This window comes from Salvia splendens, chromosome 20, assembly GCF_004379255.2.
Source record: "Salvia splendens isolate huo1 chromosome 20, SspV2, whole genome shotgun sequence".
Lineage (NCBI taxonomy): Eukaryota > Viridiplantae > Streptophyta > Magnoliopsida > Lamiales > Lamiaceae > Salvia > Salvia splendens.
In genome coordinates this window covers 2,266,147-2,293,590 of record NC_056051.1, presented here as the reverse complement: position 1 = coordinate 2,293,590, position 27,444 = coordinate 2,266,147, and the positions used below count along the sequence as shown (strand labels likewise).

General features: G+C 38.4%; 3 protein-coding genes across 10 annotated transcripts; 2 read left to right on the top strand and 1 right to left on the bottom strand.

The window, feature by feature from the left end:
* Positions 1–202: 202 nt before the first annotated feature.
* On the bottom strand, positions 203–3,176 carry LOC121780696 (protein PTST, chloroplastic-like). The gene is made up of 9 exons (XM_042178325.1): positions 3,119–3,176; positions 2,897–2,959; positions 2,506–2,734; positions 2,310–2,399; positions 2,106–2,174; positions 1,920–2,025; positions 1,574–1,662; positions 643–755; positions 203–563 (listed from the first exon to the last, which is right to left on the bottom strand). Exons 2-9 carry the CDS (start codon positions 2,944–2,946, stop codon positions 461–463), a joined length of 849 nt encoding a protein of 282 aa, XP_042034259.1. The 5' UTR covers positions 2,947–2,959; positions 3,119–3,176; the 3' UTR covers positions 203–460.
* Positions 3,177–16,783: 13,607 nt separating this feature from the next.
* LOC121782741 (protein MAIN-LIKE 2-like) lies at positions 16,784–17,464 on the top strand. The gene has a single exon (XM_042180689.1). The coding sequence runs from the start codon at positions 16,784–16,786 to the stop codon at positions 17,462–17,464; it is 681 nt and encodes a 226-aa protein (XP_042036623.1).
* A 1,917-nt stretch (positions 17,465–19,381) lies between these two features.
* On the top strand, positions 19,382–20,574 carry LOC121782983 (probable inactive nicotinamidase At3g16190). Of its 8 annotated transcripts, none has more exons than XR_006046501.1 (5): positions 19,382–19,535; positions 19,663–19,776; positions 19,862–20,089; positions 20,201–20,317; positions 20,404–20,574. XR_006046501.1 is itself a non-coding variant. In XM_042181002.1 (4 exons), exons 1-4 carry the CDS (start codon positions 19,488–19,490, stop codon positions 20,419–20,421), a joined length of 408 nt encoding a protein of 135 aa, XP_042036936.1. In that variant the 5' UTR covers positions 19,382–19,487; the 3' UTR covers positions 20,422–20,574. The 8 variants fall into 8 exon arrangements, 4 of the variants coding, with proteins under 4 accessions (XP_042036936.1, XP_042036933.1, XP_042036935.1 ...); XR_006046500.1 differs by having other exon boundaries at positions 19,383–19,535; positions 19,862–20,096; XR_006046503.1 differs by having other exon boundaries at positions 19,492–19,535; positions 19,667–19,776; positions 19,862–20,096.
* The last annotated feature ends 6,870 nt before the right edge of the window (positions 20,575–27,444 follow it).

Genomic DNA, 27,444 nt, shown 5'->3' with positions numbered 1-27,444 from the left:
GAAGGAGTTAGTTTAGAATGAGCTAACTTCACATATATATATTTTTTTATTTGGAAGAAATCTTGTTGAAGTTCTCCAAAACTTTAGGCTTGCAGAAAGCCTATATTTTCATTCTAACAGGCCTTTTATGGCCCAGAATGACTGGAATTTATCTAAGCCCAAGGATATAGTTGAAAATTAAACAAAGTACATAACCCACTAATAAAAACAAAAAAGAGTGTTAATTTTCAATAAGGTATATTAAAGCTAACATGACAAAATTACATAATCCAATTTTCTTGTAAACCCTCCTCTTTCAAGAGAGAATAAACTTCATATATCAGCAAAACTTAGCCTCAAATATCAGCATAAACGAGAGCGTCTTAACGTCTCTATTCAACACAAAAATAGAATTTCACTACAGAATTCACTTCATGGGATACTAAGAAACACCTAAATGGAGATCCAGCACACACCGCAGTTATTCGACAACCAGCAAATTGTTCTGCATCATCCCCTCACCAGCAGTGGGGAAATCAGCCGACAGTTTCCATTCACCATCCACCAGGAACTTGATTTCATATCTTCAAATATTGACAAATTTAGAGACGAGAACACAAAAGCAATTATTGCTTAATGATTAGCAGTGTTGTCTTGTAGTACCTTCCAGGTCTTAGCATCAATGTGGCTGAGAATTTTGTATATGAACCTGTATACTCTGGTGACAAATGTTCCCCTTGACTCCAGCCATCGAAGGATCCCATCACTTGCACGCTCTGAAGCCAAGATACATCATGTAATATCAAATAAACACGACTTTTTATTAGATGGTATCTGACATCCAACCGTGGAGTAAACTCCAGAGTTCTGTAATAAAGTACTAACGCCCGTATTCATATCAACAGCTATCAATTCATATCAACAGCTATCAATTCATCAATGTCTTGGATGTTCTTTACTAGTGTTCAAGCAACAATGTAGGGAAGATAAAATAGCTGCAAGAGACTTTCCAGCAATCTTTAATAAATCGAAATTCTGAATGCTTCTAAGGATGAGTAGATCTCTTAAAACTATAGGCTATAGCTTTCCTTTAGTTATGTATACCTATCAACACACTTGTGGACTGTAGTGTAATGTTTATGGTTTGTACGTATCAAACCTTGAAACATACATACTCATCGAATTGTGTGGAATATATTTTTTGTGTTTCTTGAACTGTAAGAAGCTAATGCTTCCTTTGTCTGAAGCAGGTAAAACTTTGTGAGTCCCAGGTTGTTGGTCTGAGAGGTCAATGATCGATCGTCAACATTTGCTAGAGAATTCTGTACCTTGGTCAGCCTTAACTCTGTAATCAAACTTTAAATCCACTAAGGTACTTCCATGCATGCTCGATGCTCAAAGAAATTCGAAAGCTGATATATATTAAGATAACTTCATGGTGTAACTTTTCCTATCCAGGATTAATGATCACAGGAACAAGTACTATTTTAACATCCTAATTTTCCTGATAGCAATAACACAATCAATAGGGTCATAATACACGTTTCCTATTCAAATAAACAGGTTTTATCAAGTAAGGACATTTGTTAATTACCTCTGCCACACCATGCCAAATTAAATGAACCTCTTGAGGCTGCGCAGCATCCACATCCTTGATCTGTTCTGCCAACCTTTTTTGTACAGCTTTTACCATGGGAAACATTATATAATTAGAAAATGTACAGAAAGATACAGTCTATAGATATATGTATCACCATATAGTCCTATGGCTCTCATGTGCGCCAGTCTCCTTTATTTAAAGTTCATTATACTTGGAAATTTTGGTTTTGAAACATTTAATTGTAGTATTTTCTTTATGGAAAGAAAAACAGAGCTAGATCATTGAGTTCAGTTCGGAGGTACTGATTCGATTCAACAAAGGCAAGCTTAACTAGCTTTACCTTCCAGTTTCAAGAGGAGGTGCGATTGAATGTATTTCCCATTAATCTTTCTTGATCCAACTGGAATATCATAATTAGCGATTTCTTCAGCCAAACCAAGCAGAGCCTACAAGTAGATTGAATAATATGGGCCACACGATGGTCCTCGGAGGTAACAAGTTTTTGATGCTGATGCCAAAGTCATACCTGAACCTCAAACTCCATGACTGCAAGTTCAGCCTTGAAGTCAAGTAGTTCATCTTCCTTAACTTGTAACTACATAAACCACGGGGATCAAAAATACTAACAATTATGCATGATATAATTATGCCATCTCTTGCATTCTTTCAACTGATCTTAGCATACCGTAGCTCAATCGATTAATACAGAATTCGCTGATAAAAAAAAAACCTGGCGTTTCAGAAACCGATTGTGTTGATTTGCTTCGCTCAGTTTCTTGACTAGTGTTGCTCTTTGAGAATCAGCAAGTAATGCCTTCAACTGTAAATGAACAATATCTTTATCTGCTACTGCTAGTCCATAAAATTACCAACACTAATAAGATAAGATGTTCACATTTGATTTAAACCTAAATAAGATGCGGCACCTCATCGCTACTAGGAACCGTCTCCTCCGGCAAAGGCTGGACATCGGATTCCTCACCATTGGGGAAATTATTGGATTGAATTGCACAAAATTCCTCCTCCAAACTAGCAGCACTACAGAACAGCTTCGAAGGCCGACTATGAACAAAGCCTTTAACAATCAAACCCTGATTCTGCTTAATTAAGCCACACATTTCCACTGGAGACTGATCAATTCTCAACATAGGTATCCTAGAGTTAACCAGAAAATCATCAATGGACATTCTAAATTCATAAAAAAACATCAACTTGACCTAAATTCCATTCCAATCAATGGGAAAGGAGTCTCATACAATCATGCCAATCAATATGAATTTAATAAAATTTATTAATTCCTGGTTGGATTAGATTCACCTTGCTAAAGACGGTTGCGCTGCAACGCTGAATAAATTATTGAAAGCCATAATTCGAAATTAACTGCAACAAAGTCCGAAGCTGAATTAGGTTATTTTGTGAAGCGATTGGGGTGAAGTATGATCTTTACTGAGCGAGGCGAGTGATAATCAGAATTGAAAAATAAATTTCTGCTCCACAGAGCAAACTCAACACAGGAGTCGTGAATAGGATGCCACTCACTTTTCATGCGTCTCATTGTTTTCTTTTTCTTCTTTTTTCCATTTTTTTTAAAAACGACAAATATGAACTCCCGAATCCCGATAGATTTCAATTGGTATTAATTTATTCTCATGGATATACTTAGAGCACCCGCAACGCGGGCCGCCCGCGTTCCCCGTTTCGTGCCGGCGGAACGGAACCGGCGCGCGACGCATTGCGGAGGTGCGTTCCGTCTCCGTGTCGTTCCCAAGCCGTGCCGGGTGCCGACGGCACGACCCGCGGCACGGTCCGTGCCGCCACGCGCTTTGGCGACGTGGCTCGCCCTGCGTCGTGCGTGACGCCCACTCGCCGGCCCGCGAGTGGGCGTCGTCACGCTGACGCAATAAATTCATTTAAAAAAAAAATGAATTTTTAAAAAAATATTTTTTATTTATAAAAATTATTTTTTATATTTAAAAACAATTTTTACAAATAAATGAATACTAGAAATTCGTATTAGCCCATATATATTTGATGGGCTTGCGAATTTATGATACTCATTCTTGGTTGTCTCTCTTTTATAGAGACATCCTTGAATGTTTCATGTTCCACTTTCGATGTGGGACAAACTCATTCTTGGTTATCTCTATTTTATAGAGACATCCTTGAATGTTTTATGTTCCACTTTCGATGTGGGACAAACTCATTCTTGGTTATCTCTATTTTATAGAGACATCCTTAAATGTTTTATGTTCCACTTTCGATGTGGGACAAACTCATTCTTGGTTATCTCTATTTTATAGAGACATCCTTGAATGTTTTATGTTCCACTTTCGATGTGGGACAAACTTATTCTTGGTTGTCTCTGTAAAATTGTATTTTAAATTATGTCATTTTTTTATTTTTTTAGGATTTTAATTATGTCTTTTTCTATTTTTTTGAATTTTAAGTTGTAATGTTATTTTAATTTTAATGAAGTGTGTTTGTTTTAATTGAATTGAGTTGGAAATAAAAATAAAAAATGAAATTGAATGAATAGTAATTTAAGGAACGGTTAAGGAACGGATAAGAAACGGATAAGAAACGGAGGGTTGCAGGTTTCGTTCCTTAGTTAAGGAATTGGGTAAAAAAGTACAGTGGGGCCCGCAAATAGTAGTTTAAAGAACGGTTTAGGAACGGTGGGGGAACAGCGTTGTGGATGGCCTTAGGACCCGTTCAGGTTCCTAGATATAGCAAGAAATAGCTTTAATTATGGTCAATTAATGGTGTTCAAGGAGCAAGATTAATTTGTGTGCAGCCAGGGCCCACACTGTTGAGGTAAGGAATGTGCACAAATTAATTCTTGCTATTTTGGTGGTATTTGTTTCTGCCTGGATATTCGGACCCAGAAATTTACGCCTATACCCCTCCAAAATTCACATCGTTCACGCAAACTTCCCCAATCCTCTCTTCTTCACGCAGCAAGAGGCTTCTTCTCTCTACCCCCACTCACAGGTAAATAGAGTCCACCATAGCTTGATACGAACCCCTCTACTTCAGTCCAGCAGACACAGGCAGGGGATACAGATGATGAAGACTGCAGAGATGATGTTTCCTCTCAGCGCATAAGAAGACCCCCAGCCCATTTCAAAGACTATGTTGATTGTTAGTTTCTTAGTTATTTTGGTTATTTCATATAATGTAATAGTGTAAGGAGTCAAGCGTAATTAGACCATCAGCAGTGGGGCGCCCTATGGCGCGCCACGTCAGCATTTTTATCCTCCTCCTTCTCCACCTGCAGTGGGGCGCCCTAAGGCGCGCCCTATGACGCGCCACATCATCATTTTGTTGTTTTGTTTAATTAATTTAACTGTTTTCAAATAACACGTAACGAGTAAAAAAAACGACTAAATAACAAGCGGCGAAGTTTTAATAAAAAAAAAATTACACCATTCAACTAAAAAAAGAAAAAAACTAAGTCGGGCCAATTCCCAACTTCCTACGCAACTCATCGAGTAATGCGCGGAGATACTCGGCTTGTTCAGGGTCGGTGCACTTCTTGAGGGCCTTGTGCGTCTGCAACATCGTCCTTGCCATCGACGCTGTAGCTAACGACGCAAACGCGGTGGACGTCTGCGTCGGGAGCTCATCCGGGTCCGGATCAGGGGTTGCAGCGGTCGACGATGACGTCGCGGTCGCCTTTCCCTTGGCCTTCGCAGCCTTGATGCCGGGAGGACGCCGGGAGGACACAGGTGTGCCGGAACTCCCTTCATCCACGTACGTCCGGTTGAGGTCAACCGGGTTAGTGCCGCTGCCGCTGCTCGTGTAGTCACCAGCTTCGGTGACCTTCGTCCTCTTCGGCGCACCAGTGTGCAGAATTCCACCTTGGAACTTCTGCTTCTCCCTCAAGAGCGCCCAGATGGCATCGTGCTTGAACTCGCCGAACATCGACCGGTACGACAACATCGGTTTAGAGCGCACGTCGTGCACGCTCTCACCGCTCCCCTGTGATCGCGCGCACTTCTCGAACTCCGCCGAGTACAAGTTCACTTGCTTCTTGATTTGATCTCAGTGCTTGCGGAGTTGCTCACGTTTGCGCTTGTACGCGGTCGGCGGCTTGACCGAATTGTAGAGGTCCGCGATGCGCTCCCAGTACGCGGTCTGTCTCTGGTTGTTGGCGAATATCGGATCTTCCGATATATCTACCCAACATCGGGCCAAAGTGAGAGTTTCGTCGCCGGTGTAGTTCGTACGGCCGGGGGCGTACTCATCGCAGTCACCGAGAGGAGGCAACTTCTGCGCCCGCTGCCGGTTCCGCTTCGCCTTCCCCTTAGCGGCACCGGTCGCTGCGGGGGCGGGATCGGTCGATGCGGTTGGGCGGTGCGGCGACGGCTCCATATCAGACAACCCATACGATTCCGTACTGAAATCGGGATCGTAATGGGTGTTGTCGCCGAACGAACGATAATCGCCGGGTTCTGTACCCGGCCAATGCGCCTCTCCGCTAAACGTAGGGCTATTGGGGCTTGAATCCATTTCGTAGTAATTATGTAAATGTAAGTTTCGAAGATGAAATCGTGTGAAATGAAATGTTACAAATGAACGCTATTTATAAAAAACGAAACCGCGTGCCATCGTCCGCGGCCTTCACAATGGGGCGGACGATGTCGCGGACGATGGCCATCGTCCGCGACCATCGTCCGCGACGTCCGCAATGGAGCGGACGATGGCCATCGTCCGCGGTTTAAGTCGCGCCCGAAGCATAGGCCACGACTATCGTCCGCGGCCTATGCCACACACCCACAGTGGGGGCGGACGATGAATGGTGCGGACGATGCGCCCCATCGGGCGTGCCATCGTCCGCCCATTGCGGATGGCCTTATAAGCTCTATCTCGGGTTTTCTTTGTGGTTTTTTCCCGAGAGATAGGAGGTCGAACCTCCCTAGGGTCTTAGATATAAAAAGGGTAACTTTTCAACTATCAATAATTTATGAGAAGTTTACTCCAAAATTTCCATTTTCTTTCTTTCTTTTTATCAAACTCAAGTTTACTGCTTGACGGAGGAACTCTCCGCACGCAGTCTGCTCTTGTCGCCGAGCTCTCTTGCCGCCATCCAAGCTTCCGATACGATCAACATCGTATCATAGCTCCTCTCAGTGAATTTCATAAATTTTCCGTCTTCATTGAAGGTCAATTACAGACGGGTCGACCCGGATTTCTGGAGATAGTGGGAATAGTAGTGGTGGGGTTCTTGAGGCAGAAGGTCTTTGTCTTGTTTTCACTTCGGGGGTGAAGCAGAGGGAGAGGGCGAAGAGAGTGGTGTGCTTGGAGAGCTGGTCGTTGAGCTCCATCTCTGCTGCCACCACCACCGCCAACGGCAATGGCTTGAGCTACAGCCAGGTCGCTCATTTCCACAACTCCATCTCCATGCTCACGAGCTTGGTAGTAATGGTTCTTCTTCTTGATGGAGGGGTGAACAAGTTCTTTTGTCCGATTTGCACAAGAAAAAATGGTGGTGTGGTGTGTGTCCGATTTACAAAAGATTGAAAATTTGATATTGTATGGAGGTGTTTTTTGTCATTTTAGGTTCCATGACGGAAATAAAACTTTAAAGGTGAACACCGTAATTAATTTTCATTTCTGTCGGTCACACCACAATAAATCTGTCCAGATTCATATCTCAAGAATTCTTAAATGATAAAGTGAACACGCCCTTATTATTTAGAGCATTCAAAATTGAATCATTCCACGTTTGTTTTCTTTTTCAAAATATTGATACATAACTGTAATAAAAAAAACAAAATTTATTAGATAATATCTATTCCTATATTAATAAAACGTTAAACTACTACTACTTCCATAAAAATAATACTTAAGAAACTATGTTAATAAAGTATTTATGGCGCGTTCATGACATTACTTAGAGCATCCACAATAGAGGACTAGCCACTAGTTCTTGTGCTGGTCCACTATTGTGGGCGGCGAGCGGGTGACGGACGTCCCAGGAGGACGAGAGGTCATCCATCAGATAAGGCGGATGTTCGCCTCCTTGTCCGTGCGCTCGTCCGCTCTTGTGGGCAGGCGACGGACAAGAGGTAGGATGACCCATTTTTTTAAAAAAAAATTTTTACCTTTTTTTTATTTATACTCAGTATTTACAACTCACTGCACTTCATTTTTTTGTATATTTGATAAACACCAACAATTAAAATGAAATAATCATATTTTTAAATTTATTTTATTGGCTAGGGCGTCGGCTAGTCCTAGTGGTTGTCCACTATTGTGCAGTGGGGTGGGAAGTCCTAGTGACGTGGTAGAAGGTGTTTTTGAGATGTCCTAGTGCTAGTCCGTGGGGAAGTCCTTCCTATTGTTGATGCTCTTAATTTTATAATCTCAAGTTGTAAATGTGTGTTTCATAGGTCAATAAATAATTTTGAAATTTTAAAAGTTAAAAACAGGCATGCACAAACCGAACCGAACCGGCGGTTCGGAACCGTTGGTTCATGAACCAGAACCGGCTGCGGCGGTTCGAACCGGCAGACAGTTTGGCGGTTCAAGCGGACCGGTTCAGGTTCAGGAATATTAGGAACCGTAACTGGCGGTTCGTCGGTTCAAACCGGCGGTTCAACGGTTCCAACGGTAGGATTCCGGCTAGGGTCATAGGTTTTCAGGCTTTTTAGGCTAGGTGTGCAGAAAAATCGGCGGTTTGCGTCAGAAATCGGCGGTTTGCGCCAGAAACCGTCGGTTTAAACCGCCGGTTTCTGACGGTTCAGGTACTTTTTCAGGTGGCAGGGTATAGATGGTAGTGTATAGGCCTGAAAACCGGGCAGAAACCGCCGGTTTTGGTCAGAAACCGTGGACTGAACCGCCGGTTCAGTCCAAAACCGCCGATTCAGGCGGTAAATAGGCCGAAATTTGAAATTTGAATATTTTTTTTAATATCTTCCAATTTTTTTCATATAAATACCCCACTTCCTCATCATTTTACTCACCATATTCTTGTGATAACAAGGATTTCTATTCTCAATCTCAATTTCTCTATTCTCTTTCTCCATTCTCTCTAATTTGCTCAAGTTGTTTACTACTTTATTGTTGTGATTGTGCTCTCTTTCACTACTTAAGTTCTTATTTGCTTACCATTCCATACTCCATAATCCATATTCTATATTACTTTCACTTTGCAATATGTCTTCTTCTCGTGGCGGTGATCGGGGTAAAGGAATTGCCCAAGATCAAACTACTCGTTCTCAAAGATCTCGACGACGACGACCTAGTAGTCGAGAAGTTTTGGATGAGGTTTCGCGACGGGAGGCTGAACGTTTGCAAGTAAGTTCTTATTTTATTTTTAGCATTCATAATTTCATAATAATGAGTTTTATATTTATTTTTTGTTTGTGTTCCTAATTCATACCTTCTACTTATATAATATTTATAGATTGAAGATGATCATAGGACTGCCATATTACTCACTCAAACGCTTCAAGTTGGGGGTGGCAGTGACAATGAAGGTGACGAGTACGACATGGCTATATCGTCGGACAATAACAATGATGATGGGTCTAACTGGCGGAAATGAGGACATGCCCTCTCCCCCTCCACCCACTAAAAAAACATTGAAATATGATATTTTTGTTAAACATTACAAGAAGGTCCCGGTGGTAATTCCAAGTCCTGATGATCCGACCTCTCAAGAAGAGACATCGGAGTTTCGTGCATACTGTAACTATTGTCCGAAAGTCTACAAATTTGGGAGCGGTAGAGGATATGGCACCCTCCGTCGTCATTTGACAACAAAGCATCCGGTAGAATGTGGCACTACCGATACCCAAACCCAACTAAACTTCCAGCCCGGTGGCTCAGGTTCGTCTCAATCAGGTGCGCCTCTTTTTAAATTAGATCCCAAAATGTTAACGAAACTATGACTAGACGGGCTGCAATGAAGCATTTTCCTTTTAATGTTTATGATGACAAAGGATATGAGGTTACTATGCAAAGTGCTTTTAACGTAGCGGTAAAAAAAATAAGTCGAATGACCGTTCAACGATCTACCGTTCGACAATGTTTGGAGAAAAAGATTGAGTTAGCACGTTATCTACTTAACTTGGGACACAAAGTGAACATTTGCTCAGATGTATGGACTGATTGTTTTAACAGACATTCATACATGGGCATTACGGTTCATTTTGTGGACAATAGCTGGTCTTTGAACAAGCGTGTAATTGGTTTTAGAGAATTTCCCACACCACACACTGCACCCGAAATTGCTTCTTTAATTATTCAAGTTTTGAATGAATTTCAATTATGCAACAAAATATTTTCTGTTGTTTTGATAATGCAACTGCTAACACTGCAATTATTAGTGACTTGATTGCGGCTTGTGGTCCGGTTATTAACGGTAAGTATTTTCAACAAAGATGCATATGTCATATTTTGAATTTATGTGTACATGATGCACTTGATTTATGGCAAAAGCATATCAGTCCTATTAGAACTGGAGTTAGAGTGATCCATCAAAAGCCGCCCATTGTCAAAGCTTGGAAGAAGTATTGTCATCAAAAGAAGGTAAGGTATACGAATTTTATTATGGATGTGTCTCATAGATGAAATTTGATATATGATTGTCTGAATTCTACTTTGGGGCATAGAGATGAGTTGTGTGATTTTTTTAGAACTTATCCCTTTCGTGATTTATATCTGTCGCATAATTGTTGGGAACAAAGCATGAGTTTATTTAAATTGTTCAAATGTTTAAAAAATGTGACTATTGAATAATCGGGTGTTTATTATTGCACTGTTGTTCGTGTTTTAGAGCATTGCATGTATATATCACTTGCTTTTAAAACTGCGATGAAAAATGCGGCTTCTTCTCATGAATTGATGTGTGTTTTATATTATATGATTGACAAATGGCTTAAGTATTTCTGTGAGATTCCAACGGTGTTTTTGATTTCAAAGGTCTTGGATCCAAAATGGAAATTAGTCGGTACAACCAGGATTTTAGACTTTTATTATAACAATTTGAGTTCTATTGATCATTGTCCACTTCAAGCATTGCAATCGGATACCAGTGACGAATTCGGAGTAGACCTCTCAGGAACATTTCAAATAAACCTCCTGAACCGAACAATTGTCCAACAAACCTTCGAGTATAACTTGCATGCTCTCTACACTGAAAATGAAACCAAGTATAATAGTACCCACCAAGTCAGAAGACCCCCTCCTCAACAACATACCTTCGCATTTCAAAATGTTTATGATGATCCCGACGCGCAATCCCAATTATCCGACCTATATGCCTACAGCACCGGCGGGAGGTCGACCTCAGGTATGATGAGTGAGTTGGATTTATATTACGATTCACTATTTTCCTTTAGTGATGAAGGTCCTACTCCCGCCCAAATCGACGTCCTCGATTGGTGGGGAACACACGATAAAGATTTTCCCGTACTTGCATCAATGGCCAAGAAGATTTTTTCGGTTCCGACTTCCACTGTCGCTGTCGAGTCCGCTTTCAGTGTTGGAGCACTGAAAGAGCAGGTTTGTGTCAGGTGTCGTATCGAGCACAGGATGTATCCTACTGATCAGGATGGAACCCCAGCTATGCCTGAACCTGGTATCAATAATTCCTCAACCCACTTCTACTGACTAGTATAGTGGACGTAAGGGTCGAATCCCACAGAGATGAATGCGCTTTGGGAATTGTGGTGAAATTCTGGAGAGGTTTGGTTAGCTACCACTCTTTGGGTTGAGACTTTATCTAGGCTGGAAGTTAAGATGTTACTCTACTGATTAGGAGGTGTGAGAGACGTTTGATAAGTAGCTGTGTGCGTGAGAGTAGGGGACTTTATGTCTCTGAAAATATGTGTAAGGTACGGGATTACTATAAAAAGCTAAACGGAAAATCAGAGAATAAGTGGTAGTTAGGTGACTAGGCTGACAGATCTATAGGGTACCAGCCGAAAAGTAAAGAAAAGTAAAGGACAAAAGCAAAAATAACTAAAAAGTAAAAGTGGTCCCAAACTTGGATGTGGACGTTGTCTTCTTCAACAAGTATGAACACAAATCAAACAACTCAGATTCCATGAACGAGAAATGCAGATTAACAACTTCACAAGAACAGATCTATGATTAAAACTCCAAATCTAAAGATTAACTATCGAAACTGAAATTAAGCTTACTGGGTGACATGCAAGGTGACAGAAATCACGTAAACTAGGCTTTCCCACTTAACCATTCAGATCTAGAATCTAACAGCAAAATAAACTCATGAACTCAGATCTATCAATTCGGAAATGAAAACATGCTCGCAACACTTGAAAATACCGAAGCAGTTAGATCTAAGCTATCTAGGCAGAAAGAAATAGAATCAAACAGGGACCAGTGCACGAAAACAACTTCATAGCATAAAAACGTTTGGATCACAACTAAGACTTCAAAGTAAGCAAGTATCGAAAATGCAACAGATCCAACGTAAGAAAATAAAGAGCGATTAACTAAGAAAACAAGTAAAGATTGTTTTGCCACTCCGGGCGATGAGACTGTAAACACTACGAAACACGCTGACTGGAATGAGAGGATGGGGAACTCCGGCGAACTGATGAGCTTCAGGTGACCATGGCTGTCGGCGAGGAACGAGAATATGAAGGATAATGCTGAAGGATACCGAAGAGATATTGCTAACTAAGCGTAGGAGTTCATGAACTATGATGATAATTCTCTCTCCAAGTGGCTTCCTTTTATAGGGAGGCCTCCCTTGATTTTTAGGGTAGACTTCAAACATGAAATGACTCTTTTGCCCCCTTGCTTGCGGCTAATCTTCCCAGCTATCCTTCTTCTCCATCTCGAGCCTTTTTAGCATGCATACTGGTCAGGATAACAACATACTGACGCCCTTCTCACCTGAATTCTCCTAACATTCTCATACTGACTAGAACACTTCCCTGCACACTTTAGCAACTGTTTTGCAGATATATTCCAATTATGCATATTATCCTGACCAGTAACCAAAGCCAAGAATACGACTTATCAAGCACGTATGTTGGATGAATCAAGAAGTAAGCTCTCCGCGCAAAATATGGAAGCCGTGATGTTACTTGATGATTGGTGCAAAGCTGCCATCAGAGATTAAGAACCTAATTGGGATGATCGTCAGGAGGCATCACAAAAAGAATTCACCGGGGATGAAGCGTAGGCCAACCGTCAACCGCCGGCCAAGCCAAATAGGTAAGTAAGGTAAGAGAACTACGTGGGCTTTGATTCCTCAATGCAAATGAGCATTGAGGATACGTAGACACCCCAACTTAAATTTTAAATTTAAGTTGAGCTCAAGTCCTTTTTTCTTTTATTTTTTTTTTCATTTGTTTATACTTTAAAAATATGCATATACAATTAAATAATTGTATTTGTATATACTCTAGTCGGTGAAGGAGATTTCTCTACACTACTAAATTCGGGAAACTTTTGACAATTCTACTATAATTGTTGATTGTTAGACTAAACTCAACATTTAAGGTTGAATTGCTAAAGGTGTCATCAATTTAGTTATGTAGAAACATCTCCTTCGTCGACCAAGAGTATATGTACGTACAAATTTATTGTTTAGAACTTCAAGTCTTTTTTGTAATTGGTAGACTAGTAGTCTCGTTGTATTTTAATTTTTTGTTTAAAAAGTCTAGACTAAAGACTTCAAGGTTTTTGTGATTTGTAATTGTTGTAAATTGTAACTTGTAGTCTCTCAATAAAATTGCAATTTCAATCGTGATTTTTTGAATTTTATTTATGCACATTTCATAGATAAATAAAGAAAAAAAATAGAACCGCCGAAAACCGCCGGTTTTGAACCGTCGCCGGAACCGGTAGTTTTTGAACCGGAACCGAAACCGCCGGAAACCTTGGCGGGCCGGTTCAGGTTCATGCAAATCTTGAACCGTGAACCGCCGGTTCCGAACCGTAAAATTAAGATATAACCATGCACCATCACGTAAAATTAAGATATAACCATTGTGAGATTGAGCTCACACTCAGCTCTAAGCTTGAGGAATCAAAGAGAAGAAGCTGGAAAGAGCCGTTGGGCTTGAAGATGAGTTGGTTACAAAAAGAGCACTTGGAAGCTCTTGTTTGTTGTTTTCTTAGCTCCAATTTGTTGGGAGCTGTTACTGCATATATGTGCTTCATATATAGCAGATTTCTTGTAATTGTAGATTGATAGTTCAATTCAATAAGAGAGTTTACTTTTTCTCTAAGAATCCCCAATTTCGTTCTTGTTCTTCATCTTCATAGATTAGCCTCTGCAATTAGGTTTTCATCTTGAGTTTGTGAGTCTTGTTGAGTATTAACAACCATTTTAATTTAATAATAGCTTGAATTCTGCATGTTTCCTAATTTGTTGAGACAGTTTAACAAGCATCTCTAGGAAATTATAATATAACCATTTTAACTTAATAATAGCTTGAATTCTGCATGTTTCTTAATTAGTTGAGACAGTTTAATATGCATCTCTATGATTTATATCCTTCTTTCCTAAGCTGAATGGATTAGATATATATGGAAAGCCAATTGTATAGAAAAGATAACAAACCAAAACCAAATTATATATCACGATTTTATGTCTGCCACTTTCATTTGGTAAAGATATGAATATATCCACCTCTTAGGGTTAATTCTTTGTCTGCCATTTTCATTTGGTAAAGTAATTAAAATATCCACTACTTATTCGTTGTCTGCCACTTTCATTCGGTAAAGTAACTAAAATATCCACTACTTTGGGTTAAAATGAATAATGATTTAAACATTCCTTTACAAAAATGGAATGCTAGTATTATTGTGCAAAGAAGGTAATTCAGTTTCATGACATTAATTATTTGAGATGGTAGATATTTGAACTTGTTGTACGTTTCTTAATTAATTTGTTGAGGCACTTTATCATGCAACCTTTTCGTTCGAATTGATTCCACTTTTTATGAGAGACTATATGCCAATCTCACCTTTTGCAGGTCCAAAGATCCAATATCTTGTTTTATTATATGGATGGACCCACCATTTAGGAGATTTGATAAAAAAAAATTAAAGCTTTTTTTTACGTGATCTCTTGGTCAATCTGGTGGCTTAGCAATAAAATAATCTTCGAAAAGATGAAACTAAATTGGGATGCAGAGAAAAAACTATTTCTTTGGAGGCTTGAATTATGGATTAAAGGATGATGTCCAAATTTTCCTTACTCGCCCGAGCAAGTATGCGAAGACCTGCCTAAAGTTAGAAGATGGTTGGGACACAAATGAAATAAACCTGGTGAGTTGTGGCTTTTCATCTTTGTTGTGGATGTTTGACACCTTGCTACAAGTTTTTTGGTTTATCGAGTGTTCCTTTTGGGCTTGCTTTGTTTGATATGATGTTTTTGTAGCGTTTCTTTGCTTTTGAGGAGGAGCTTTAACTTTTGTTCAAGCTTTTGTATTTTTTTGCTTGTTCAAGCTTTTGTAAAGGCTCATTATTTTTGAATGGATTAAGCCTTTCTTTTTAATAATAATAAAAAATGAGACTATATGCCAAATCTATCCACTTTTACATAACATGCTTAAATATCTGCATTGCCTAAACAACCGTTAATTGTCACAATCATCTTAATTTTTGTATGATAATTATAATAAGTTTTTTTTATACGCACCCACGGTCTTGCGGCGTCAATGACTAACCCATCATTTATAAAAGGGTTATTATTCTTTAAAATTATAAATTTTGATTGAAATTTGGTATTTTTGTTAAGTTTAAAATTTTGTCACAAAAATCATGAATATATATATAATATAGTGAATTTCCACGATTTGGAATTCTGGCAAAATTTGGGAAAATATTTCAAATTCAAGTAACGTACAAAATAACGATATGTACAACCACTAAAAGTGACACCGTTTCTATATTGACCTGTTTATTACCTACATTTTCCGACGTGTTATGTTGAATAAAATTTATGGAAAAAAATGAAATTGTAGAAAATTTGATGCAGGATGTAAGTTTATAATATCAACAACCAAGTTTTAAAGAAAAATACCAAATTTCAACTGAAATTTTATGATTTTGGAAACTATTAGCCCTTTATATATAGAACTATATCCTTCAATTTAGGTGACACTAAATTTCATAAATTATGTATTATATAACACCATCCCCGCATTTGGTGACAAACCCCCCAACTTTTTCATGCATACATTGGACAATTTTCATACTTCCTCCGTCCACCAAAAATAGACAAGGTTGTAAATAACACGAGTTTTAATATATAATTGGTAAAATAAGAAAGTGATAGAAAAAAATAAGAGAGAGTAAGGGAAAAGGTAGTGAAATGAGTGTTAGTAGATCGTGTGGTCCATATTTTAAATGATGTGTAGAATTATTATTTGTTGAAAAGTTAATTTTAGACTTAGTCTAATTTTGGGGAAAAATTCTATTTTTGGTAATGCATGTTAATAGAATTCCATTTTAATGAAGGGTTTTAGTTGTATTCCGACTCAGTGAGTGACGCATAACCGTTATGCGTCGTTATTAATGAAACGCACAACTCTTATGCGTTTTCGGCTAATGACGCACAAAGCTTATGCGTCTTTCTATAATGACGCACAAACATTTTACGTTTTTAAATGACGCACAACCCTTATGCGTCTTCACTTAATGACGCACAACGCATATGCGTCTTTGTAGAATGACGCATAAGGGATATGCGTCTTCGACTCGAGTTTTAAAATAGGCAGAAGGCTTCGCACAGAGCAGAAGCAGCGAACAAACAGGCAGAATTCGTAGAGTCGACTTCATTCGACGAATTCTGGCTATTTTCGGCGAATTTCCATCGTTTTCAAACATATTCCGGTAATTGTTCTTCAATTTGGCTACATACATCCTTTATTGCTTAATTTGTGCAGGTTTTCCGTAATTTAGCAAAATTAGGGTTTATGATGAAATTGATGGATTTTTGGTCGATTTTTGTTGTGTTTTTGCCTATTTGTGTATTTCACATGCATATAATTCAATGGGTAGAAGTAAGTGATTCAGTTTTTGTAATTGCGCCCCTTTTGTTGCCTATTTGAATCTTGATTCTGTTTTCAAATTGGAATATAGCTTGCTGTTTTTCAATTGAAGTTGCAATTTAGTTAGATTGTTGAGTTTTTATGTTAAAAATTGAATCTTGGTTATGTTGTACAATATTTTTCATAAAAATTATGGGTGAATATTTTGAAGCAGATGACATCTTCAAGTTCCGAAGAACAGTTATGTTATGGACCTGAGGATCCATCATTACTCTTTCATCAAAAAGAACACATTTCAGCCTCATTGTTGGCAAATGGCACATCAAATGTTTTGAGAGTTCGTCGGATGGAAAGTAAGATTTGGGCAGTGCAAATACATGAAAATGTGAAGTATTGGATTGATGTATGGGGTTTCAAAGGCGTGTTGGAATGTGAAAGGCCGATGAGGATGGACAACGAGCTTATCACTGCATTGATCGAGCGCTGGAGGCCTGAGACACACTGTTTCCACCTACCAGTTGGAGAAGTTAACGTAACCTTGCAGGATGTGCAAAGCCTGTGGGGTTTGAGAGCAGACGGTCGTGTTTTCACTAGTCGTGACTACCCTAACGGATATGAAGATTGGTCCAGCAAGTGTCGAGATGTGTTGGGATGGATACCTGACGCAGAAACAGAAACGAAGCAGGGCGGTTTGTTAATGACATCTCTTATCCACCAAGCAACGATACCTTTGGGTGATGGGCTGCATGATTATGCATACATCCAAATGGCACATATACATGCTTTGATCTTGTTAGGGGGGCTTATTATACCGGACACCACAGGGTGCAAGGTCCCCTTTATGTGGCCAGATTCTGTGACTGGAGTTCAAGCATGTAGCTTGGCAACTGCCTAAATGATTCCTCCCATCCACCATATACAAACTCTATAGTCTTTCTCTTTGCATACCATGCCTTCTTATAACTGATTAACGCACCAAATCTGTCTTGAACATCAGCTATTATTGAGAAGACCTTGAAATCGGCACATTATCGCACATGATGTCGAATCAACAGAGCAATCATTGCAGATGAAAAGTTAGCATGATCTCTGTTAGCACTATGGCCTGCACAAGTATGTCGATCCTTCCACTTCCTAACTTCCCACATATCGTCATGCGACCTTTGTGTAACTGAAACCTCCCACTTACATTCCATTGTCTTTTCAGCGTCGGTGGTGCTGATGATTCCTGCCCCTGTTGTTGTCGTTCCTGCTGGAAATTTGCATACGGCATGCCACATTTTTAATTTGCTCTCGACGACCTTAAACTGTTTTTCATTCCACAAACTCCACATAGTTATAGCAGTCTTCACATGTAGCTTGGAGTCAAATTTTGTTCCCAACACAATCTGATGCGGCACTTTCTCATCCCAATACAAAAGGCTGTGTTCATTATCAACAACATCATCAGATACTCCAGATGGACGACTTGGTAATTCGCGAAAGAATCTAAACCCCTAGGATTGTATTCCGGAAGTGGTTGTTCACCTTGCATAACAGGTTTACATGCTACTATCTCATCATCAGAACTACCATCAACATCATCAGCACCATCACCATCACTGAGATCGGGGTCTGCCTCTGTCTCAGATAGTGGCGTTGGCTCATCAAGATCATCTGCAACATCTACCCCATCATTCATTCCAACACCAACATCAGCAACACCTATAACATCTCTCTGCTCATTCATACTACGATCAAAGCTCATATGCTCCACCCTCGCAGATGATCCAATACCATAATCAACAACTGGTGGGATTTCTGAACTCCTCACAGGTGAATACTCAACAAATAATTCAATACATCCACTTGAATTTTGAGCATTGTTGAACATAAACATCACACTTTCATCATTGCAAATCACAGAACATGTATAACTCATACCGGAAGCAAAGACTATACATTGTCTCCATAATAATTCAATTGTGTGTTGGTTCATATCTATTCTCATCGCATCACATATCATTGCTACCAATTCAGAATAGGAAACACATGAATTTAATATGATAGAGCTCCTCGCACGAGGTGGTTCATAACCAATACCCATATGTGGTAGTTGAACTACTCTACCACCCCAATACAAACTCACAAATACTTGCATGATTTCTGCATCAAAAACATTAAAAACAACAATTATGGACATTTTTCCTACAAGCCCTAATTTAATAAATTGGGTAAAACTAACAAATGAAAGCAAAATAAACATGAATAATGAAGAATGTAGCTAAATTGAAGAACAATTACCGGAACTTATGGAGAAAACGTTGGAGATCGATTGAAATCGCCGGAAATCGCCTACACCCGAGAGAGGAATTGAAAGTGTATTCTGTGCGCTGCTTCTGCCTTCCGCGTTTTGTTAAATCCCGACTGAAAGACGCATAATGGTTATGTGTCATTAGACTAAGACGCGTAATGGTTGTGCGTCATTACCTAAAGACGCATGCCAGTTATGCATCTTATTAACAAAGACGCATGATGGTTATGCGACAATCCCTAAGTCGGAATAAAACTAAACTCATTCATTAAAATGGAATTCTATTAGTGGGCTGGAACAAAAATAGAAAGAACTCCTAATTTTGGTGAACATCCCAAAATGGTAAAATTAGAGAGACTGAGGGAGTATATTTTTTTTTAAGTGTGTGATATATCTTTCTTATCCAAGTACCATATCCAGTTATCTTATTAGTACCAGTACATTTCCATGTACCATATCCGGTTATCCTTAATAATACTAATATAAAATTAAACAAAATATACATAGAAAATCTATCTACTTTTTCAAACTGAATAGTACAATCCATTTTTGTCATTTCGAAATCTAGCATCTTCCCTTCTCTATAAAAGAAACTCCTAAACAAGTTATTTCTTCAATTGTAGATATGGCAGAGGCGTGGAAGCAAACTGCACTTCTTGTGATTGATATGCAGGTCATATTTCCATTTCAAATTAGTTATACTTCCATACTTAGTTATGTATATTCTATTAATTAATTAATTAATAGTACTATAAACTTAGCTCCTTTATCTCTCTCTCTCTAAATTGACATCTTTGTAGAAAGATTTGATCTTGCCGTACAGTCCGGCCGCTGTGAAAGGTGGTGAAGCTATTGTGCCGAATGTTATCAAGGCCGTTGAACTAGCTCGAAACCGCGATCTTCCTATTATTTGGGTGCCATTTTTATTTCTATGCTCAAGTATTAAAATAAATAGTATAGCGACCTAAAGATGTATTTTGCCTTAATTAATGATCTAAGGTTGTTCGCGAGCATGATTCCCTTGGGAGAGACGTGGAATTATTCCGCAGACATTTCTATGCTGCGGATAAAACAAAATTGGTCGTAAAGGGTAGCTCTGGCGCAGAACTAGTAGAAGGCCTCGAGATCAAATCCCATGACTACAAACTGATAAAGACCCGATTTAGCGCGTTCCATAACACAAACCTTCACTCATATCTACAGGGAGCTGGAATCTCCAAGATAGTAGTATGTGGTAATTTAAATTTAAATATAAATATAAATTCCTTTTGTTATTGTTAGGGAGATTAAATTTACATAAGCAATTAGTACTATAATCCTATTTAATTAATTGTATAGGGGTTCAAACTCCAAATTGAGTAAGACAGACTGTGTTTGATGCGGTATCGTTGGACTATGATGAGGTTACTGTAATTGTTGATGCAACTGCTGCTGCCACATCTGAAATTCACTGTGGTGCAATTTTTGTTTCTATAATATACATATGAATTATTGAAATTGATTGGTGATAAATAATGGTAGTATTGTATGTGATGTTTCAGCCAATGTTGTCGACATGAAGAACATCGGAGTGGCAACGCCAACACTCGAAGAATGGTGTCATGCCAATAATTAACTACTAGTAGTACATTATCTAGCTGCTAAGAAACCTCATAAAACTATATAAGAGGATTTTATTAGTTAAAATTTCAGTATTATATTTGTGTTATTAATTTGCCGTCGATTTGTTACAAATTAAGGCTGGACTATTGTTTCCAAATTAATACCCCCTCCAATAATATATGGTCTTGATAGTGGACAATAACAAATTAATTAAGGGAGTACTATAATTCAAAATTGGTTCAGCAAGAAAGATTGAGAGAAAATATAATAGATACAAATCTCACTCTTACCACATAAGAGAAAGATGAATTTATCAAAACGCGACTCATTTTTGTGGACGATCCCAAAAAAAACAAGATTATTGATTGTGTCGAACATGAGTTTTCATTTGGTAGGGAGTTATCCGTACCAATAAAAGAAAATACTGTTAATTGATTCATATTCGTTTTCTAAATGTTTCAAGTTGAATAAGCCATTTAATCTCTTTGACAAAAATTATGACTTTTAAAATTTTGAACTTACTTATAATTATATTTTCTACTATTAGTTTCATTCCACTTAATCTATTAAATCATTAAATACTATTCCCCGTCCCTACAAAATAAATATGCTATCTTCATTTTAACCCATCTCTTAAAAGTATATATGCCTTTTTATTTCCATTAAATACGTTTCTTTAGCATAGTTCTTTGGCAGAGAATAAATGGAACGGCGCTATTCCTATAATTATAAAAATTAGCCACATTCGAAGGAGTTGTTGAGCAGTCCACTTAGCAACCCACGCCAGTTATAAATATAAATCCACTTAGCGCACGTTGATTTGTTGAGTAACAACAATAATTTCAAGTTCTTTTGACAAATTCGAATCGACCAAAATCAATAACTTCAAATTGCTGTAATTAATAAGCAAGCAAACAGTGAATTTTGTTATTACAACATATAATACACCACTAAAAAAATAGTAATTACTACAAAAAAACCTTAATAAACTCAATCAATCCCTAAGGACGTCTATAAGTTTATGTGTATGTTAACTAATAAATATAATTATAACTTAACAACAAATATAATTACATAAAGTATTATTCTTTAATTCTTTATCATTATCGATTTGTTTGTGTATAAGTTTATGTGTATGTTAACTAATAAATACCATTATACACATTAAGAGAATAATTATTATACAAATTCTTTATCATTATCGATTTTCTTATATATATATTTTTTTAAATTTTGGTTGAACCGGCGGTTCCGGTTTCGCATTTCGTTGAACCTGAGCCGGACCGTGTGAACCGCCGAACTGTCCGGCGGTTCAAAACTGCCATGTCGGTTCCGGTTCCGGTTTATGAACCGGCGGGTCCAGTTCGGTTTGTGCATGCCTACGTGTATCCGATGGAGATGAAATCTCAGTTTTACCACTACCCCACGTGTAATCTATGTCTGTAATCATCATTGGCTTAACTTCACAGCCACTAATTTCTACACCTTCTTCATCCCTTGCAGAAGGCATTTCCGATTGCGACATTCTAATACTTTCCAACTCTATTGAAACTTCTCTCATACTTGGCCTCATTTTCCCCTTGTGATTCAAGCACCTCTCCGCAAGCCTTGCAACACTACTAACCTCTTCCCTCCCACCCTCCTCCGACACCCGGCCATTGAGAATACTCTCGAGATCGCCAGCTTCCAACGAAGCCAGGAAACGCGTCGCTAGATTCCTGTCGCCTTCTGACGATATCGGCCTTCGTCCTGTCAGAAGCTCGGCAAGTACTACTCCAAAGCTGTACACATCGCTCTTGGATGAGATCGAAAAGAGTCCCGTGAGAGACGAACTCGTATACGAGGAGAGGAACGTCGGTTGCCAAACAACATCCCGACAATTTAACAACGTTTCTGTGGTTTATCTGCGATAGTATCACGACTTCATTGATCAACTGCTCAAGTTGATCCTTGTCGACCAACTTCAGTTTCTTGATAGCGACGATCTTACCGTCGGATAACATTCCTTTGTACACCGTGCCTTGTCCGAGAATTCGGCTCGCATTGAAGTTATCGGTGGCTTTCTCCAACTCTTTTGCCGGGAAAAGTTTGGTTCTCTCGAGTGTGCCTTTGTTTGTTTGATGTTTCAAGAGAAGATGTTCGAAGAATTTCTCTTCTCTATTCTCTTGTTTCTTTTCTGCTTTGCCTTATATAAATAAAAGCATATTGCCAGTAGCATTATAAATCCCACTCCTGCAAAACAAATGTAACAACAATTAAAAAAAATAAAAATCAAGAAAATAAAATATTTCACTTTTAGGAATGGAAATTTTAAAGGCTCGAGTCATGGTAGATTCAAATCCGAACAGACTTAATTACTCTACCACTAGACCAATATACACACTCGTATATCATATTAGTCAGTGAGGATATGTTACCTATGGCGACATTGATAATTGTAGATGGTGGCAACTTAGTGCAACCACTTCCGTCTTTCATTCCGTCGCCACGATAGCTATTACGACATTTGCAGATAAAACTCACGGGAATATTCGTGCACTCCGCGTTGGGGTCGCATGGACTATCAGCGCATTCATCTGCTTCTGCTCATAACCAAAACAAGAAAAATAATTTTGTTTTCAGAAAATAACAATTATATTATATATTCTCTCCGTCCCGCAAATTTTATCACACTTTGACCGGGCGCGGATTTTAAGATATGTAATGGAAAGTGGGTTAAAAAAGTTAGTGGAATGTGAATCCTTTTATATATTAATTTTATAATAAAATGTGAGTGAGAATGAAGTTAGTGGAATATGGAATCCACTACTAAAAATAGTGAAAAGTGAAATGTGACAAATTTTCAGGGACGAAGGGAGTACTAATTAAAATTATAATTGGACCATCGTCCAACCTTGGCATCCAGGGTCGAGGTACGGATTGCCTTGGTATCCTTTGGATCAGTTGCAAAGATACCCTGCAATGTTGGTATCGAAATTAACACATTGACTATTGGCTTTACATGCGTACGTGGTCGGATTCCGTCGCGCTTCGTCGCAATTCTGCTGCCCGATCTTCCTGTCAAGGACCACAGGGGGAGTATTTTTGGCTGAACAATTATCACTCAAGAATATTGAGGCATTGTTTAAGTCGTTCAAGCGGTATGAAAAATTGGAGGTGACCATTTCCCCCACAAAGGCGTAGCTAGTAGAGAATAACTTGTTGTTTCTCCAGTTTCTGTGTACGTCTGTCAAATTTACGAACAAGTTTGTGGTGCCTGCATGCAATTGATGGTCAGATCAGAAAGAGAATAACGTAGAGAAGAGTCTCTCTTACTTTACTATATCTCGACTTTAACTACTACTACTATTATTATTATTATTATTATTATTATTATTATTATTATTATTATTATTATTATTATTATTATTATTATTATTATTATTTCAAAATAAATGTAGAAAATGAACGCTTCTATTAACATGGGATGGAGGGAGTTTTTACTATATAACGAGGGATGGAGGGAGTTTTTACTTAGGACAAAACGACTGAATCAGGCTAGTCTATTGAAAAAAGACACTAAAAAAGAGCATCAAACATTATTGTTGTTTATTTTTTAAAATCCATTTTTATACTACCTTCGTCCCATCTTAAGTGATTGACTGCTTTTCGGCACATGTTTTAGGTAAATGATAATAAATAGTTAAAGTGGAGAGAAAATAACGTAAGAGACAGAATAATGTAGATAAAGCTCTTTTTTACGTTATTCTCTTTCTTTCTTTACTTTTTCTTTATTTTAACTATTTATTATCATGTTCTTAAAATAACAGTAAAATAGAAATCAATCACTTGAGCAGCGGGGGATGCAAAATAGAAATCAATCACTTGAGCAGTGGGGGATGCAGGAAGCCAGTATTTAACTAAGCAAAGATTATCTGGAATTGATGGCATTAGAGTGCGAACTAGGCTAAAAGGTCGTGATTCTAATCATTAAACTAATACTGAAAAAAATTGGTCTAATTTCTTAATGTACCATACAAAGACATGATTGTGAAAAGTGGTCAACTTTGGATGGTTAAATGATCATTATCTTTATTATAATTAGTCCCCGTTCGGTTGGAGGGATCAGTATTACCTTAAGGTGATGATAAGAATTATAAAAAAGATGAATAGTTCCGGTTTATCACCCGCACAGAAGCTTATGCAATTTGACTATTTTAATTAGACTATTTATCTAGCCTTACCCCCTCCAACTAAATCAATCCTAGATAAAGCCCATTTAGTCTTACCCCCTCCGACTAAATCAATCCTAGATAAAACTCATCCTATCAAAAAAGCTCATCTCTGTTGTATCCTATATTGTTATCCACTATTATTTTATATGGTTAACCGAACGGGCACTTAGTTTATTAATCAATAGATTTCCAACTAGACAAATTGTTTTATTTCCGTATATCACTACAACACGGTATGTCACTATAATGTGCTCAAAAAAATATTCAATATGTATTTCTTTTGAATATAAGTATAATTTAAAAAATTGATATTTAAAGATTAACCGAAAAGAGATCGAATAGTGAAAAAATAAAATGTGAGATAAAAGAATATTTAAATAGAAGAAAGAATATAGTTCGTGAAGAAATAGGTAATTCGGAAAACGACCGTAACCTTTAGGAATAGGGGTACGGCAACAGCCGGTGCCAAGCCCAAACCCGTTGCTATCATTCGGAGGCGACGCCGCCCGAATCACCCGCGCTCTGGCAATACGAGACGCACCCGCCGCTGAAGCTCCGGTTGGCTAGCCCCGTGACCGCAGCCAATGGCCGTGAGCCAGTTCTGGTCGGAGAACGTATACCGAGTTGCCGACAATCTATAGATAACGGTCAGGATCCTCCCATCCTGGCCGTACGTAGAGAGCGCCAAATTCGGCATACTGACCCGGACGTTGGCCGGGTTTATTCCCATGATCTCCCCGCCAAGGACGGATAGGAACGCCCTTGGCGGGTTAAAAGAAGCGTTGCAATTGATCTCGAAGGATTGCTCCATGGAGCAGCCCGGCCCCACCCCGAACGGGTACGGGATCGGCTGGGCCCCGCACCGCTCTGGGCATCGGGGCTTCGCAATCGATTGCGTTGAGATTGAGAAATGGAGGAGAGTCGGGAGACAAGAGTTGCATAAGCATGTTTCTTTGCTTTGAAATTTGAATAGTATATTTTGGTAAGGAGAGCTGAAATTCAAATATATTTTCGTATTTATAGCAATTGCTGGCCGGTTTTATTTGTATATTCAAAGTGGATTAGACCTTGACCACGTCTTTCAATAATTTAAGATTAAAAGGAACGTTTGTCTTAGTCCACGACCAACTTTATCTACTAGTACTAATATTTCTTTGAATGAAAGATAACAATTTCATTGATCCACTTAGACTTAATATGTATTTGCTGCAAAATGAGCACTGACAAATGTAAAGCATGAACTAGTTCAAATTGATACTAACTTTGAAAAACTCCACAAATTGATACTACTAACTTTGAAAAACTCCGGATGTGAACTCATATTTAATTAAATATTGTAAATATGAAGTCAGATTTTGCGATTTGAGGACCACATTTTATGGATATTTATATACTCCCTCCAAGCGTCCCACAAAAGATGTCACACTTGTGAGACAGGACGAAATTTTAGGTGGTTTTGTTTTGTGTGTTAAATGGAGAGAGAAAATATAATTTTTATATTTATGTGAGAGATAACTTTTTCCAAAATTGGAAAAATGATCTTTTGTGGACAAACTAAAAAGGAAAGCGTGACATCTATTATGGGACGGAGGGAGTACTAATCAACATGCAATGAATGAGGGGACACATGTACGAGAGACTGTCTTCAAATTGATGTCCTATCTAAATTTGATTAAGACTTTGGCTAGAACAGTGAATTAATGTGGAAACCCAAGTTAGCATCACCTTCAAAGCTTGCTTGCATGCTATCAATAGTTCAATTAAAGCTCAACAATGAGATAGAATAAAAGGAACTACACGTTGGCAGAACAATTGACTGCAATCAAGACTCTTATGATTGAAACTAAGGAAGCCATGTTGGCATCAAAAGCTTTTTCCTCGGACTTTAAGCCTAGAAAGAGGAAGAAGGGGCACCAAAGTCGGCTGTTCCTAATAAGGCTACAAACAAAAAAATGGTGCATCTAAGGAAATAAACTGGAAAGTTCTTCAAACGCGGCGAAAGGGGCATTACAAGCCAAATGGTCCTATGTTAAGATACGACAATGGCTCAAGTATGCACGAAGCTCATGTTGTAGACTCATGTTTAGCGGTGGTTTCTATTCATATATGGGTAGTGGATACGAGATCCACTGATCATATCTGCATTGATCCTATTTTGCTGCAGGTGGCAAGACAGTTGCATGAATGTGGGATTTATATTCAGTTAGGGGATGCTATGATAGTAGCGGCCGTTGCAGTTGGGGCCGTTTATTTACATTTTGCTCATGATAGAGTTTTTGTGTTGAATAATGTTTAATTGGTATCGTCGTTAGCTGAACTTTAATTTCACTTTCTATAACTTGTGGATGAAGGATGTTTAATTTTGTTTGATTATTCATGCATCATTGAGAAATATGGTTCTTAATTATATTTTCGTGATATCTTAGAAATTATTCATGTATCATTTAGAAATGTGTTCTTATATTTGTCATGATCATATTTTAGAAAACAACTTGTACCCCCTATTATACCTACACAGTACTCGCAACATAGTCTAATAATACGTTGACTTCTTTAGATAAAAGAAAGTCCACTTGTCTCGCAATGAATGATCCTCCATGTATTTGTTGCAACTTAGACTATACCATGCAAATCCTTAAGGATCCAAATGGTGGTCGACCATAAACCTTACTCAACCTGCAAATCTTGTTTGGAATGCAAGGTGATCAATATTATTTAAAGTCATGGGGAATAGGGTAATGGAAATACTAGATTTTATTTATTCTA